The 17584-nt window shown below is 34.5% G+C and overlaps 1 protein-coding gene across 3 annotated transcripts in view; it reads left to right on the top strand.

Annotated features, from left to right (window-relative positions):
- Window positions 1-17584, top strand: part of PTPRC (protein tyrosine phosphatase receptor type C) — a 120640-nt gene that overhangs the window by 78790 nt on the left and 24266 nt on the right. For all 3 annotated transcript variants that reach the window (XM_045877086.3, XM_045877087.3, XM_045877088.3), the window contains 7 exons: window positions 759-881; window positions 3928-4086; window positions 5467-5678; window positions 9691-9751; window positions 13336-13444; window positions 14405-14439; window positions 16932-17041. In XM_045877086.3, coding sequence (XP_045733042.2) covers window positions 759-881; window positions 3928-4086; window positions 5467-5678; window positions 9691-9751; window positions 13336-13444; window positions 14405-14439; window positions 16932-17041 — 809 coding nt within the window. The remainder of the gene's footprint in view (window positions 1-758; window positions 882-3927; window positions 4087-5466; window positions 5679-9690; window positions 9752-13335; window positions 13445-14404; window positions 14440-16931; window positions 17042-17584) is intronic.

Raw genomic sequence — 17584 nt, 5'->3', positions numbered from 1 at the left:
TATCCTTACAATGGAATACTGGTTTCTTGGAATACTACTCATGAAATAAAAGAACCGACTGCTGACACATGCAACAACATGAATGAACCTCTAGAACATACTGAGCGCCATATGCTAGACATAAAACAAGTACTTAGTATTTGATTTTATCTATGTGAAATGGGTGAATAAATGAATTCAACCTATAGTAAAAGAAAGCAGTTCAGAGGCTGTTTGGGATTGGGCAACGGAGCTGAGTTGACTGGGATGTGGCACAGAAGAACTTTGAGGGGTTGATAGAGATAGTCTAGGTCTTGACTGTGGTGGTGGTTATGTAGATGCATGTGTTTGTCCAAAGTCATACATTTTACCTCAAATTAGTGTGTCTTAATGTAAATTATACCTGATAAATTTGATCTAGGCATTTATTATATTCTTCATCTCAAGTTATGATGACTAGTTACTGGAAGCTTCCAAATAATGACAGTTAAGTTTACTAGTACTACCAATGACAGATTTTCAGCACAGTGAAAGTTAGAAATCCCAGGATAGCTGAACAATAATATATATGAGAGGAAGAGGGTATTCTCAGAGGTCTTCAGGTCAGCTGACTCTTTCAGGTCCACGGTGCCACATTAGAGTGACATTTCCTCTGTTAAGTGATCTCTAAAAAAAATTCATAGTTAAAATATGGTTATTGATAATCATAATTGTAATGGGAAGAATGTTTTTATTCCCTTTCTTATTTCTCATATTTTATATTCTTATTCTTTTCACAGGTCCAGGCTCACCTCAGAATTTTACGTGCCTTGTTGGAAGTGCAACTGACATAGTGCTGCTCACTTGGAAACCCCCTCAAGATTTTTTTCATAATTATACTCTTTGCCCTAAGGGAGATAAAGGTAATTTGTATAAGATTTAATTCCATATCAGGAAAGATAAATCCCAGGAGTGGAAAGCCACAGAGCCACAGAGTGACTGTGATGGGCAACCTATATGCCTTGATTTTAGAACAGCTTCTACTCCCTGTGGGCTCTCCAGCCTCTGACGTGACTAAAAACTAGAACATCCCCAATATACTGTACTCTTTTGGCTACTGTGTTGTTCATGTTTTTAGCATGAGCTACTTTGAGAAACTGCAGTATTTTATATTAACTTAAGGATACCAAGTGACAAGAAATTCCCCCAATAATGTGGAAGAGATGTTTATGTTTTGTTGCAACCGAAGTATTGTTTTTTTTGAGAGACAGAGAGAAAAAGAGAGAGAGAGAGAGAGAGAGAGCAGGGGGGAGGGGCAAAGGGAGAGGGAGAATCTTTTTTTTTTTTTTAAAGATTTTATTTATTTATTTGAGACAGACAGAATGAGATACAGAGAGCATGAGAGGGAGGAGGGTCAGAGGGAGAAGCAGATTCCCTGCCGAGCAGGGAGCCCGATGCGGGACTCGATCCCAGGACTCCGGGATCATGACCTGAGCCGAAGGCAGTCGCTTAACCAACTGAGCCACCCAGGCACCCGGGAGAGGGAGAATCTTAAGCAGACTCCACGCTCAATGAGGAACCCGACGCTGGGCTCAATCTCAGGACCCTGAGACCCAGGTGCCCCCGAGTACTATTTTCAAAAGTTACTGAAACCAGTGGCACCCTTCAAGACCACAATGATGTTGCTGGAAATTTTGTGTATTACCTTTTTTTTTTTCCCAAGAAGAAAGCTATTTTTTTTTTCCTTCCAGCACAAAATTCTTTGGGGATCAACACGTTTATACTATTTGCCATAGTGTTCAAGTAGATACTTTAGAGTAGTCTGGGAAGTTGTTAATGGATTTTCTGAGGTATTTTTTTTTTTTAAACAAAGGAATGACAAGTGAGGAAACCAATGTTTTTCTAACCCTTTCCAGTCAACATGCATGACTTGAAAGTTAGGTATGTCTCTGTTGCTCTAAGAAAAGACAAATTTCAAGCACTATGTCAAATAAGTCCTTAGCATGTTCCATACAGTTTGTACTTCTGCTGTCAGAGTCCCGAGAAAAAGTGTTCAAACACGTGGAGGAGGCAGAGATATTCACATAAAGTATTTTGGCATTTCAACCAAATCTTGAAAACCTTTGCAATCGGAAATGAACATTCTGAACCACCTTTCTAAGCACTGAAAACTTTAATCCCCAAACAGCAGTATCTTTTGAACGAGGATTCTTCAAAATTAAATTAATAATTTGACTTTTGTCAAATTAGCTAAGATAAAAGCTTTACAGAACTACATAAATCAATCATTTCGAAACAGAATGGTCGTCAGGTTACATATGCAAACATACAAAATTAGGTCACTGAATGGAAACCAGAGTGACCCTGAGAATAGCATCTTGATGCTTAGATTTTAACTGATATTGTTCTAGCAGTCAGATCCCATATAAGGAGTGAGCAGAAGCCGTGAATGAGGGGTGGGGGAGAGTTATGCTCCTCTCTTGAGCTCACACCTTTCCTGCCCTCAAAGAGAATTCTCACTAGGAGTAGAACTAAGCTGGCAGGTATAAATCAATTAACTCTAGCTTTGGGGATTTCTGAGAAAATAGACATTTAATCAGGTTAGAAGAGACACTTTATCTTACTTATTATTTAGCATTCCATGGTAAGGTCGAGATATTATTATAATCTCGATATTATGGATAAGTAACTGAGACAAGAAATTAGCATGTTAGATCTTTTCTTATACTGTTTCTGCAAGTCCATAGGCACATCAAGCTGGACCAGAGAAGTGAAGTATCCAAAATCAAAAACAACTTGGCCCCACTTCAAACCCTTGTCCCTTCTTCCATACCAGACAGTATGCACAGTGGTGAAAGCAAGAGCATAGACTCTGGAACCTCAATGCCTGGGTCCAATCCTGGCTCTGTTCCTCCTTTCTTGTGAGACCATGGACTGATTGCTTAATGTTTCTATGGTTCAGTTTTCTCACCTGTAAAATTGGATGAAACTAAGAGAGCCAACCTATAGGGTTGTGGTGATGGCTAATTAATTCATGTACACCATGTAAAATTGTGCTTGGCACATAGAATAATCTATTCATTATTTTTATTACTATTATCACTGTAACTGCTACCCAGCATCATGCTGCCAACTTTAATCTTCCTTTAATTACATCTTGATTGTCCTTTAATACGTCTTGATTGATGTCACTTGGCTACTCAAACATGGTGACTCGTGAATTTTCAATTTAACAAATGCTAACTCTTCTGCTTGAATGTCAAAACATATTTAAACAAGGTCCTACCTCCCATATGCTTCCCTGGCCAGAATCTGCTGTCCTAGTCAGGCTTGTCCCTACATTCAGAATGCTCCTTCTTTCATTTGTAATGCTTTTGTTTAATCCCTTACACTGACTTGGTCACACTCCTCTGTCCATGAAGCTTGGGTTTTTCGGCCAGTGTGCAGTTTTCCCTCACTGTGGCAACCCTCGTGAATTACTTAGTGCTTAAATTAAGATGGCAGAGTGGATGCAGTTATTAGTCATCAAACAGATTCTGTGCCTAAAATCCGTAACAGTAGCTAATACCAATGTTCAAAATTTAAAGGTTACATATTAGTAAAAGGCTCACTAAAAAATACTCTTTCTAAAACAATACAACTCAAGACTTTCATAAGATTCACTGTGGGCTGTGTTTTCTCAGAAAGGAAAAAGACCACCTTCACAAATGTACTTGAACTTGTTAAATATTTTATGTTTCAAATCAATTATATGAAATTATATTTTTGAGTATTTGAGTTTATTTATAATAAATGAATTTGTTCAATACATTTGCTGATAACTGTATATACAGTACTTCTGAGCACCAAGGATGTATGTATTTCTCAATCTCTCAGTTTGGAGTTGGCTCGAAATGATTTAATGTAAAGACCAAATTAAATATGTGGCAATCCTGACTTTTAATGACTTTATAAATGATTTACCCCAAGACGAAAAATGCCGTGATCTGCGTAAAGAGAGCACTCAACATGAACTGCGAAATTTGACATCTTATACCAAATACCATGTATCATTAAAGGCCTACACCACTGGAAGAGTGCAACGTGTTGGAAATCCTGTGACATGTGATTTTCGAACAAAAACAAAAGGTTAGTTGTAAGCTTTGCTGCTTCTTTCTGTGAAAGGCAAGGAGCAAAGTATGAACTTTGCTATCTATCTTTGTGCTTCATTTGGGAAACACATTGACGTGGCACATTTGTTAACATCCAGGGTTTATAGTGATTTAAAACACAGTAATTTAAAAACGTTATCCTGGGTTCTCTGTATACTACATACATCATCATAGAATTGTAAGAATGAAGCAGAAGGCATATTAACTGGTACAGTTTTTCAGGCAATTTAGGTACCTAATCAACTTAGATAGAAATACATTATCTATTGTTTTCTTTATTATCTAGAAATATTAACTGTAACCAGACAGCTAATAATGTCTCACTTTGAAAGCAAAGCGTTCACTTGCTAACCTCAGCTTACCTGACAAAACATCCTATAAAACATAACATTTTATTGGCATTTTCTTCTCTTTGTTACACTGAACTACCTACTATTTTATTTTATGGCATATTTTCCATTTGAGGTTTCCTTTCAAAGCCATTTGCCTCTTGCCACCTGTATGATGTCTCCATAGTTTCCAAGATCTAAAGTTAGATCTGTCTCTGAGGTGAGTGTTAACTCCATTAAGCCAGGAAGGAAGAAATTGCCCCTGTGTAAGGCAGTATCCGCAGCCCCAGAAACCCTAACTGGCACCAGGCTCATGAAGAAAAATTGTCTCATTCAGGGCTGGATGCAGAATGTTCTTAGTGAAATTTAAGGTCATTTAGGTTCTGGTTTTAAAAGTCCAGATCCTTGAACTTTATGGTTTTGTTATTTTTCTAAATTTCTGTGAAGTCACGGAAAACAAAGATAATTTAATCCTGCTCCTGAAGAATGCAGCCAGGTAGGTGGTTACTATGATGATGGAAGCATCTCAAGAACAGAGAAGCTGGGGGCATCTGGCTGGCTCAGTCGGTACCGTGTACAACTCTTGATTTTGGGATTGTTTGAGCCCCATGTTGAGTGTACAGATTACTTAAAAATAAAATCTAAAAAAAAAATGGTGGTGCTGGACTGTATATAGGCCTTCAGGGTCCCTATATCATCCTCTTTTTTCTCCCTGCCCCTTTCTTCCCCTCCCCTTCACCTCCCTCTCTTTCCTTCTATTCTCTAATTCTATATACTCCCCTTAGGGGATGGCATAGACACTCATGACTTCAAGTACAACATATAAGCTAATATTCATTGAATGACTAGGTGGTTTATTTTTAGATGTTTTGTTACGGCGTTTTGATGGATGTACTATTATAATCTCCTCATCTATAACTCCCAAATTAACACTTAAAATAATTTATATTGTACACATGTATTGCCAAGTGATTTAAATATGCATTTACAAAGTGATTAAAGTAACAAATCTTTCTTCATTTTGATAGCTCCAAGTGAAGTCAGGAACTTACGTGCTTCACTGAAGTCAGATAATAGTATACTTGTGGCTTGTGAGTCTCCTATCAACTTTAATGGCCCCGGGAATGGCTACTACCATCTGGAAGTCAAAATTGGAGGTAGTTTTGTTCAAAGGGATAAAAAAAAAACTTGTGACTTCTTTCTAAACAATCTTCAATATTTAACAAAATATGAATTTGAGGTAAGATTATAATTTCTATAATCACTATAGGACTGATATGCATTGTAATGATTGTTACATCATACTTAAATCATACTAAGACCAGTGTTCATGTGTGCTTGAGAAACTGTGTCTAATGAAATCACATTTAAAGTCTTAAATGTTTAACTCCAAACTTTGCATCCCTAGTTCTAAAAACAGTGGTGTCAAGCAAATACTTTGTTGGAATATTTTTTACCTTCAATATGATTTATTTATAGTAGAATTATTGCTTCTGTGACAAAAAGCACAACATTTTATGTAGTCGATTATTACTTCGTCAAATTTTTAAATTTACCTTGACTTTTTATCTTTATTAACATGACTTTCTTAGTTACAAAATATTTTTACAGGTACACTGAGGTTAGAAAATAGTAGAAATAAATATTAGGAAATACCAGTGAATACAGAGAATTAAAAAACTCATCTGTAAACTTACTGTGTACTGATCATATTTTGTGAATGTACTTCTAAAATGAAAAGACTGTCTTTGTCCTGGTCATAGGGAAAAACCTCAGTTCAGTCTTCTCTTGTGTGTTCTTCTCTGTGAATCTCCTGTGCTATTCACATGCAACACTACATTTCTGGTCTCCAGATCTGTGGAGGTTTTTCCCCACATCAAGCGAGTCTTCGTGGCCCCGGTTGGGTGTCCTACAATTTAAGTCAAATCTGACACTATCTACCTCGAGACAGTGGCAGATTCCACTGGTTATGGGCTTAGTCTCACAAGACTCCTCCCACCCCACTTCAGATGCCAATTGCAAGTAGTTGGTCCCTAGGTTATCCTCAACTTCTGTTCAATTTGGCTACAAATCAGGCTCTCCTGAGGTATGATTGTTTGTGTGGCTCACAGAACTCAGGGAAATACTTATTCATGTTTACCAGTTTATTAAAAGAAGTGATAAAGGATACAGATGAGCAGTCAGATGAGGAGATAATAGGGTGATGTCTGAGAAGGCCCCAAGTACAGCAGCTTCTGTCCCCATGAAGTTGGGGTGCATCACCCTCCTGATGTGGATGTGTTCAGCAACCTGATAGCTCCCCAAACCTTGTTCTTCGGAGATTTTAAGGAGGCTTCATCATGTAGATGTGATCAATCATTAATTTCATTTTCAGCCCTTCTACCTTCTTAAGAGAATGGGAGGCAAGACTGAAAATTCCAAGCTTCTACTCATGGCTTTATCTTTCCAATGACTGACCCTTATGCAGGAACCATCCAGGAGCCCACCCAGTCATCTCGTTAGAATGAAAGACACTCCTATCACCAGGGAAATTATAAGGGTTTCAGGAGTTCTGTGCCAGGAACCAAGGGCAAAGACCTATATATATTTTCCATTACCTCACAACTTCCGTAACATGTAATGCATATATATATATATTCAGCATATATGTTATCAACATTTTGAACACACAGTTTTTCATATATCACTATATCATGGACATTTTCCATGTTAAATATTCTGCTACTATGCAATTTTTAATGGTTGCATAAGATTCTATCATATGGCTTTATCACATTCTATTAACTGTGCTTGTTTTCATCTCTGTTATAAACAACAATCAATAAACACACTTACAGGTAAATAGCAAAATCTTTGAATGTGTCTCCAATCATTTCTGTTTAAATAAATTCCTGGAAATAAATGTATTGGGTCAAAGGGAATTTACATGTATTTTAAGAATTATTATATATATAAACATTTAAGTGGTAAAGGATATGAAGCCAGTTGTCAACATTATATTGAACAGTCAACTATTGACTGTTTAAATCTCCGTCAAATCAGAAATAAAACTGATAAATTTGGCTGAATAAAAAATAAAAGGAAAAATTGTGTATCACTTAAAGTGTTATAAATAAAAATAAAAAGTAAACTGCAAACTAGAAATAAAATTTGCAACTCATATGACAAAGAGTTTAATATCACTAATATCCAAAACCTTCCCCAAATAAAACTGGGCAAAGGAGGTAAAAAGTATGTTACCACAAGAGCAATAACAGCAACAATAAAAACTATATTTATCTTCAACAGTAAATAAAGAAACCCCATTAAAACAAAAAGAGATGTCAATACCATATTTCACCTACTAAACATCAAAGAAAAAGAAGGGCATGCCCAGTATTGTGAGACTTAAGAGCAGTCACTTCATATACTGTTACGGGAAGGGTAATTTGGTAACTTAGAGAAAAAAAAATTATCACAAAAATTCTTAAAATGTTTATTAGTATACGATTATTTAGTTATCCATTCTTTTCCCCACCCTTGAAAAGATTGTCTCTTGTTTTCTTCATTGCATGTACCATCATAATTCATTTTCATGTTTTTTTCTGTTTCCACTACATCATTTTATGTTATCACGAGGGACCAATCATTTTAGCTTTAGTCATCATTGTAATCTCTGGTTAATAGATTAATAAAGTTGTTTTTATCATTGTTAATTTATTACTCTTCTTTTTTGTAGATTTATTTTTATGTTCTGGTAATTTGGGATTGAAAGTGCTTTTTGTCCATTTCTTTCTTTTTTTATTATCTAAAAACAAAACAAAACAAAAGAATTAAAGCTATGAACTGTCCTTTGGTAAAATTTTGACTGTATCCCATGTCTGTGTTATTTATTACTAATTTTTGAATGACTGACATAAAATTTAATGAGTGGATTTTTAGAGTAGAATGTTCTTATTGATAATTTCCAAAGAATTTATAATTGCAATTGGGAAGAGTTTTTAATTTATCTGTTTTTAAAGAGAGTGTTTTTACATTTCTGGTGCTTGGATTTTTATTGTTATTAATTATTAGCTTTTAAAAGAAGAATGAAGGGGGGGAAATCGGAGGGGGAAATGAACCACGAGAGACTATGGACTCTGAGAAACAAACTGAGGGTTCTAGAGCGGAGGGGGGTGGGGGGATGGGTTAACCTAGTGATGGGTATTAAAGAGGGCACGTTCTGCATGAAGCACTGGGTGTTATACGCAAACAATGAATCATGGAACACTACATCAAAAACTAATGATGTAATGTGTGGTGATTAACTTAACATAATAATTAAAAAAAGAAGAAAAACTTATAAAAAAAAGAATATTCATTTATAAAGTTTAAATTTTACCCCACCACTAAAAAAAAAAAGATAATTAGTTTTTACAATTCCTACTTTTGGGAATTTATAAAGTATTTTTTATAGCTCAATGTATAATGAATGTTTATAAATATTCTGTGAGTACTATATTTGCTAAATTTTACTGAAGGATAAAAACTTAGATATATATTTTCTAAATTTGCCATGTTTATCTTTTAATAATACTATTCAGATTTATTTTTCCTCAAATTTGTTTTTTGCCAAAGCTTCTTATTGCTTTCTTGCTCCTTTCAGCTTCCCTTGTATCACTAAATTGTGTTGGTTTTATTTGTATTCAATATTATGAGACACAGGTAGTTATGCCAGTTAGGTCAACACTGTAGATTATACCCTGCATCTGTACCCTGGGGGTATCAATCTTTATCATTTTAACCCTTGTGAACTAAGTATGTTTATACTTTATAAATATAAGTATTGTGATTTTTATATTCTATTTATTTTTATAAATTATATGTGCATTTTATTTATAACTCTTATAAACAGTATATGATAAAATTTCCCTTTTAAATAAAATGTAAAGATATTAGATAGGGAATTTTAACTTTAAGATTTGAATATTTTGATGTATTGGGTGTTATTCCTTCAGTTTCACTTATTCTTGCTGATTATAACCATTATTATTATTATTATTATTATTATAGCAAATAGGCTGAGATTTCTTTGTCTTTTTCACTGTTAAATATTTTCTTTAAAAAATATTTGATAACAAAATATTGACCTAACCTTGGTTTCAGTCTTTAAAGTTAACCTGTATATTTTAAATTAAAATAAACAGCATTTTATGAGAAGTAATGTGTGTGTTACATTATGATAAACAAATTTACATTAGAAAACTATTTTCCCTTTTACTACTGAAATTCAGGTCTACTATAACAATGGGGACTTTAATGGAACTGCACAAAGTGTTTCTCAATCAACATCTTGTAAGTCATTACAGAGCTACTTATTATATTTTATATCAAAATATATATTAACACTTACAAAGCTTTATTTTCATTTATACTTCTATTTAATTTTTAAATGTTCATATATTTTCCATAAACATAATATTTTAAGTTGCCTGTAAAAACATGTATAGGTAAATACAATATTTTATTTTATTTTTAATTTTTTATTTGAGTATAGTTGACACACAATGTTACATTAGTTTCAGGTGTAGAACACAGTGATTTAACAACTCTATACTTTATGCTATGTTCACTGCAAGTGTAGCTCCCATCTGTCTTCATGCAACACTATCACAATATCATGGACTATATTGCTTATGCTGTGCCTTTTATTCCAGTGATTTATTCATTTCATTACTGAAAGCTTGTGCCTCCCACTCCCCTTTACCCATTTTCTCATCCTCTCACCCCTCTTCCCATAGACAACCATCAGTTTGTTCCCTGTAAAATACAGTATTTTAAACTCAATTAGGAGGTTCAATTATTAAAGGATTGTTGATTTCATAAAATAATTCATAAGAGGATTTATCTGTAGAGACTTAAATTATGATTAGGTTTATGACACTTTTCATGTTTGTTTACAAAACATGTTTGTTTGATGTACTGTTTTAGAGATTGTTACTTATTCTATCTTATTCTGTCAATCCAAGGTACGCTTGGTAGAAGCAAGCATTAGATACAGATCTGTCCTGATTTATCTAACTAAAGCGAAGATAATGCTTAATGACAATATGGCTATTTAATTTTTTATCATTAATATTTTACATATTTTAATCAAAATAAAGTTGCAGAGAGAAAAAAAATCACTTAAATTTAATGTCATCATAATAATGAAAATAACCAGGTACCTGTCAGCACACCCCACTCTCTGTCCTGCTCCCTGAGACGACCACTTTTCACCATTTCTATTTTCGGCTCTCCTTATAGTTCCCTCCATATATGTCAAGAATATTAGCTTCTACTCTTTCTAGAGTTATTAACCTTGCCCATTGATCTGATCCTATGGAGGAAGAAGACTTAGTTCATTGTTTTAAGTTTCTCTGCTTGTTGGCTTGTAAATTAAATTAAATTATTTAAATCTCTATGTGTTGTGTTATCAACCGTAGGCGGTTTCTAATGCTATCATTGCAGTGCCTCAGTCTTACTCTCTTCCTCACATATGCATCTGCACAAGGACTAATGCCTTATTTTCGGAAGTCTTTCAAAAGAAGAAAGATATAAAACTCATGTTCCAAGCTGCTTTCCTAAGGCCCATGTAAAGTTTTAGTTCTTTCTGCTCAGAGGTTTAAGCTAAAAGCTCCCAGTATGAAATGCCCACCAAATTCAGCCAGATCGCTTTGATTTTATTTCCATATAAGTACTTTTCTTTTATAGTTCTTTACAATAAAAACAGCTTCATTGAATTATTTTTTTTCCCAAGCATGCAGATAGCTTATAGCTGCAGCACCTACTCTTGGGGGTCATAGATGCAACTGGACATTTCACACTCACAAATTAAGAGGCCAGACGTGAGACCGCTTCACTCAGAGAGACACAGAACGGGAAACACAGGGCGCCAGCGAGGGAGGCTGGCAGTGTTGCATGGTGGTCGGAGAACCATTCTGTGACCCTCCCAGAGGGTTATTATTATTTTCTACCTTTATTTAAATAAAATTTTACTTTCTTATTTACTTTGATAACATCTATTTTTTACTTATTTTTTAAAAAATTTGTCCAAGTTTTTATTTAAATTTGAGTTAGTTTAACATAGAGCATAGTACTGGTTTCAGGAGTAGAATTTACTAATTCATCACTTACATATAACATCCAGTGTTCATCACAAGTGCCCTCCTTAATGCCCATCGCCCATTAAGCCCATCCCACCACTCACCTCCCCTCTAGCACCCCTCAGTTTGTTCTCTATAGTTAAGAGTCTCTTATGGTTTGCCTCTCTCTCTCTGTTTTTACCTTATTTTTCCATCCCTTCCCCTATGTTCATCTGTTTTGTTTCTTAAATTCCACATATGAGTGAAATCATATGGTATTTGTCTTCCTCTGACTGACTTATTTCACTAAGCACTCTAGCTCCATCCACATCATTGTAAATTGCAAGATTTCATTCTTTTTGATGGCTGAGTAATGTTCCATTGCATGCATATACATATATATATATATATATATATATATATATATATATATATATATATACACACACACACACACACCACATCTTCTTTATCCATTCATCAGTTGATGACACATGGACTCTTTCTATAGTTAGGTATTGTTGATAATGCTGCTATAAACATTAGGGTGTATGCACCCCTTCAAATCTGTATTTTTGTATCTTTTGGGTAAATACCTGTAGTGCAATTGCTGGGTGGTAGGGTAGTTCTAGTCTTAGGTTTTTGAAGAACCTCCATATTGTTTTCCAGAGTGGCTCCACCAGTTTGCATTCCCACCAACAGAGTATGAGGGTTCCTCTTTCTCCTCATCCTCACCAATATCTATTGTTTCCTGTGTTGTTAATATTATAGTTATTCTGACAGGTGTGAGGTGTTATCTCATCATGGTTTTGACTTGCATTTCCATGATGATGAATAATGTTGAGCATCTTTTCATGTGTCTGTTAGCCATCTGGATGCCTTCTTTGGAAAAATGTCTATTTATGTCTTCTGCCCATTTCTTCACTGGATTCTTTTTTTTTGGTGGGGGGGGTGTTGAGTTTGAGAAGTTCTTTATAGATTTTGGATACTAAACCTCTATCAGATATGTCATTTGCAAATATCTTCTCCCATTCCATAGGCTGCCTTTTATTTTTGTTAATTGCTTCCTTTGCTATGTAGAAACTTTTCATCTTGATGAAGTCCCAATAATTCATTTTGCTTTTGTTTCTCTTGCCTCTGGCGATGTGTCTAGTAAGAAGTTGCTATGGCTGAGGTCAAAGAGGTTACTGCCTGTGTTTTCCTCTAGCATTCTCTTTTCTCTGCCTTCTCTCTTGGGAAGGGCATGATTTCATGTTAAACTTTGGTGAAAATTTACATCAGGATAAGTAATCTTAATGGTAGAATGAAACAATTTTTGTCCCTTGGTTAATTGATTTTATACCTTAGTGAGTAGGTGGGAAATTTTATCTGTGTAGGACAGAAGTCTTTCTGATCCCTTTAGGAGGCTATCTGCTTCTGCAAAAGTTAAACTATATGAGTTTTTCTCTGAGATTTGTAATAACTAGATTACCTCTCTTATCCCTTCAAAATGGAATGACTGAAAGAAAGAGAATTAAGTTTAAATGATAGTGTTGCATAAAGGAACAGTATTTTGTGGAAGAAAAGAGAGTTTCTCTTCTATATTCTAATTGTTCCCTTAAAATATTAGGTGTTTTTATTTGTTTTGAATAATATAGGCAAAATACACAAAATCAAGAATTTATTGTATTTGGTCTCATTCTAAAAGTTTTATTTTTTTGAAAGTCTTAAAAGAAATGAACACATGAAAATGAAAGTACTTTAAAGGTGATATTCAAAACCCAGTAAAATATTTGACATAATAAGATTTATTCATGTGTTATTTTTCATTTCTAGATAATTCTAGAGCATTGATTATATTTCTGGTATTTCTGATCATTGTGACATTCTTATGCCTGCTCTATGTTCTCTATAAAATCTATGACCTGCGCAACAAGAGGTCCAGGTAAGAGTTGATTTCAAAATGAAAAATAATAGTAATAATGATGAAAGCATCCATCTATGGTGCAAGTTTAGAACCAGTTAAGTAAAGAATGAGAAGTAGCAAGAAGTCCAGTTCATCAGTGACTTTTTGTTTTTTAAGATTTTATTTATTCATTTGAGAGAGAATGAGATAAAGAGAGAGAGCACATGAGAGGGGGGAGGGTCAGAGGGAGAAGCAGACTCCCTGCCGAGCAGGGAGCCCGATGCGGGACTCGATCCTGGGACTCCAGGATCATGACCTGAGCCGAAGGCAAGTCGCTTAACCAACTGAGCCACCCAGGCGCCCTCTTTTTGTTTTGTTTTTTGTCTTTTTGTTCATCAGTGACTTTTGATCAAAAACTTAGTGTGGTCTTCTTGGTTTATAGTAAATACAAATATTTTCTACATTTACTAATAATGTTATGGATTTTTAAAAATAATAGTCAATGAAAAGAATAGATATTTATTCTTTTAGTACAAAGTAGGTCCGAGGGATCTAGAAATGATAAAGGCAAAAAGAAAAGAGAGAACTATCTAAGGAATTGTATATATTCCCTTGGCCAGGAACAACTACATTTTATGAAAAACAAGAATTTTAAAATAAAAAATTTAGTCTTAACTGAGTTTAGAAGACAACTCCTGGTTGGTTTCTTCCTCCCTTACTTTTTCTTTATTCCTCTCTCTCTCCTCCATCTCCTTTCCTTCATTCTTTCCTCCCTCCCCTGCCATACTCATTCCTCCCCCCTCCCCTTCTTCCCCCCTCCCCTTCCTCCCTTCCTCTTCCCTCTTCTCTCTTCTTCCTCTCCTTTCCTCTCTATTCTCCCTGCTCCCACTCCCTCCTTCCTTCAATACATTCAGTAAATATAAATTGAATCCCAACTTTACTCTGTGTTTCTTAAAAAATAATAATAATAAAACAACCTTACATTTTTTATTTTCACAGCAATATGGAAGAAGAGGTTATACTTGTTGAAAGGGGTAAGTATACATATTTTTTACTGGTGAATATCCCCTTCACATTTGAATCCATTCATTTTAAATAAGAATTCAACATTTTTAAAAAATATAATCTGGACTTCCTCTGTTGATACAATGATGAATCTTAAGTTCATTCTCTCTCTCTCTCTCTATATATATATATAGAGAGAGAGAGAGTATATAGAGTATAATATATAATATATATATAATATATATCTCTATAATATATATATATTAGATCAGTAAGTACTATGAATTTTCTATGCCAAATATTGTGCCAACAATGAAAATATGGCAGTGACCAAGTAACAGACTCTGCTCTTAAAGGTTTTAAAATTTAATAGAGGATGACAAAAATATCAACAAATATGACAGCAATTTGGTAAATGCCATAGTGATGGAATGTGTATGGTTCCATGGAAAGATAGAAGACTATGAGTGGGAAAGGCAGGCATCTGGGTCTTCTAAGATTGGGGAAGACATTAGATCAACAAATGAGGGAGTGGTGGATGGATGAACAGATGGAAAGTCTCATAGAGGAGGAGGTAGTAAGTGTGCTCAAGTCTCTGCAAGGGTGGGATGTGGCTTTTCCACTAAAGGCTCATTTATGGGCACAGCACAAAATTGCAATTTGACTTAGGAGAGAAAAAGGAATTCCATTTTTTCTCTTCTTTTTCAACTTTTACATTATTTCTTTAAATTTTTAAATGTGATTTTTGATCCAGTAAGAAGGGATGGAGATAAAGATTGAAACTATGTTTACAGTAAAGAAAATGATTTGTTTTCTCATATTCAAGACAGCAAAAATTTAAGAACTCCTCTGTCTTATTTTAATTTGTCTCCAAAGGGTTTCCCTCTGTAAGAGCAGGTACCAAATCAGTAGGCAAAAGCATTAGGGTTGGTTCTTTAGAGTTCCTCAACTTTATTTCCCATTGCAAAATCTATCACTACTTGATATTGTATTGTATATTTTATTTGTTTGTTAACTCCCCTCCCCTAACTAGAATGTAAGATAGGGATATGAAGATAGGGAGATTTTTCTTTCTCATTTCACTGCTCTATCCCCAGTACCTATCTGAGTATATGGAATTCAAAACATGTCAATAAATACATGCATGAATGAGGTAAAATGTTCTGAAAATTTAGACTGAGGAAAGAATGAAGAGCACAAGAATAACAAGGTCCTGAGCAGAGAAGAGGAATCAATTTCAAGGTGTCAAGGCAGACTAGGAAGTGTCAAAGAAGACTTTTATCTCAAAGTTGATACTAATTGTCCATTCGCATGCATTAGAACTTACCCAGACTCCATAAAACCTCAAAGGTGGCCCTACGTTCAGAATGAATGAATATCAGAGATTCCCAACAACCCAAAGAAGCAACTGCACGTGGCTAATTTGATAAGAGTATTTGGATAGAAAATTTCCACAGACAATAAGAAAAATGTGCAACCCTAATAGACATCTTTTTTCTTCACCTGATAGAGAACATTAACGTGAATAGAAGAAAATTATTTTTTATATGTATGACAGTTCACATTCTCTTATTCTTCTGAAACTGTTATTTTTTAGGAGCCATATACAACTGCAGCTCTTTATGGTTAATATGTATTTTTACTCCTTACTAAGTTATTAAAAAAGCATGGCATATAATGTGTTTCATACCCTGGAAGCATAACAGATAAGCACAACTTGTTCATAGCTTAGTGTAAAGGGAATATCGAATGAAGCTGAGTCCTGAGTATCAGGGTATTAATCATATTCTCTTATTTGTATGTTTACAAAATTTCATAATAACTTAAAAAAGGAAAAAGGAAAATATAATAGCTATAATATAGACACATAAGTACAGTAATTTTTATATTACATTAAGTATTTAAACTTTAGATTTAGGCAATGGAACACTAATAATAGTGTTATAATTTTTTAACAAGTAGAGTTACATGCTCACATTTGTATTTCAGAAGACTAATTTTGGGGCAGTTTAAAATAAATCAGCATGAGGAAAAACTAAGACAAGGAGAGGAGTTCGGAGGATGTAGTTACATGGATGAGGGATTGAAAGGGATTGAAAGCACCCAGTGACCTACTTGGACTTGGATATGGGGAGGGAAATCTTGGATCACGTGGAAGTTTCAGTCTTAAATTAGTTTGTGAATGGTGATCCTGTTTACTGAGATTTGAAATACTAGAGTCAAGGAAACATAATTTTTACTTTTAACGTTTTGACTTTGAGGTACATGTGGGATAACTGTATGGAAAATCTGGGAGACAGTCTGAAAGGTTAATATAAAGCCCAGAAGAGGGCTGGAGCACAACATTTAGAAGTCATGGCTTTATAAGTGAATCTTTGTAGGTGAGTGAGATTTTCCAGGTAGAATATGTGTGAGGAGGAAGGAAGCAAAGTGTTAATCTAAGCTACAAATTTAATGAAATTTGTGTGAACACTTGAAAGATAGACATAACCCTGGTCATGAATCCTTAATATGTTTAAAGATGATGAAAAACAACTGATGAGTGTGGAGCCAATCCATGCAGATATTTTATTGGAAACTTACAAGAGGAAGATTGCTGATGAAGGAAGACTTTTTCTGGCGGAATTTCAGGTGTGTGCTCTTCTTGATATATGATGAGAAATTTACTCAGTTATCAAGATCATTCCATTTTAAATGTATTATTTAACTATTTGCCTTTGTAGTTTGTCCCACTTAATATTGCAACATAGTTAAAGCAGACATTATTAACTTATTTACAGAACAGAAGAGAGACTTATAGTTATGGAACTAGTAAATATTTCAAAATAATTCTTCATTGTATCATTATCAGTTATGAAGTTGTGTCACAAAACATATTTGGCCAGTTTTGTACTTGTAGTCTAGGTAAATATCCAAGTATGTATTTTTAAATGAATTTTAAAGTGGTGATCAATTCTGAACTTGCTCTCACTCATGGGTTTTATTTTCAAAGTAGCCCATCATTCATTTTTTAGGTGTTTTTTGCATAATTTCTAATAGTGTTAATTTCAATTACCAGAAACAGCTTGCTTATCAGCATAAAGGAAATATGTTATAGGATGTCTCTTTTGCTCAAAATGATAAGTGGCAAGGGGAAAACTATTTTTCTTGAATCTGCTATGACCCAAAGGATCT

This window comes from Mirounga angustirostris, unplaced genomic scaffold (assembly GCF_029215605.1).
Source record: "Mirounga angustirostris isolate CCGP_5_RB_7025 unplaced genomic scaffold, mMirAng1.0.hap1 SCAF_6, whole genome shotgun sequence".
Taxonomy (NCBI): Eukaryota; Metazoa; Chordata; class Mammalia; order Carnivora; family Phocidae; genus Mirounga; species Mirounga angustirostris.
The sequence above is the reverse complement of the archived record's forward strand: the minus strand, read 5'-3'. Positions and strand labels throughout refer to the sequence as shown.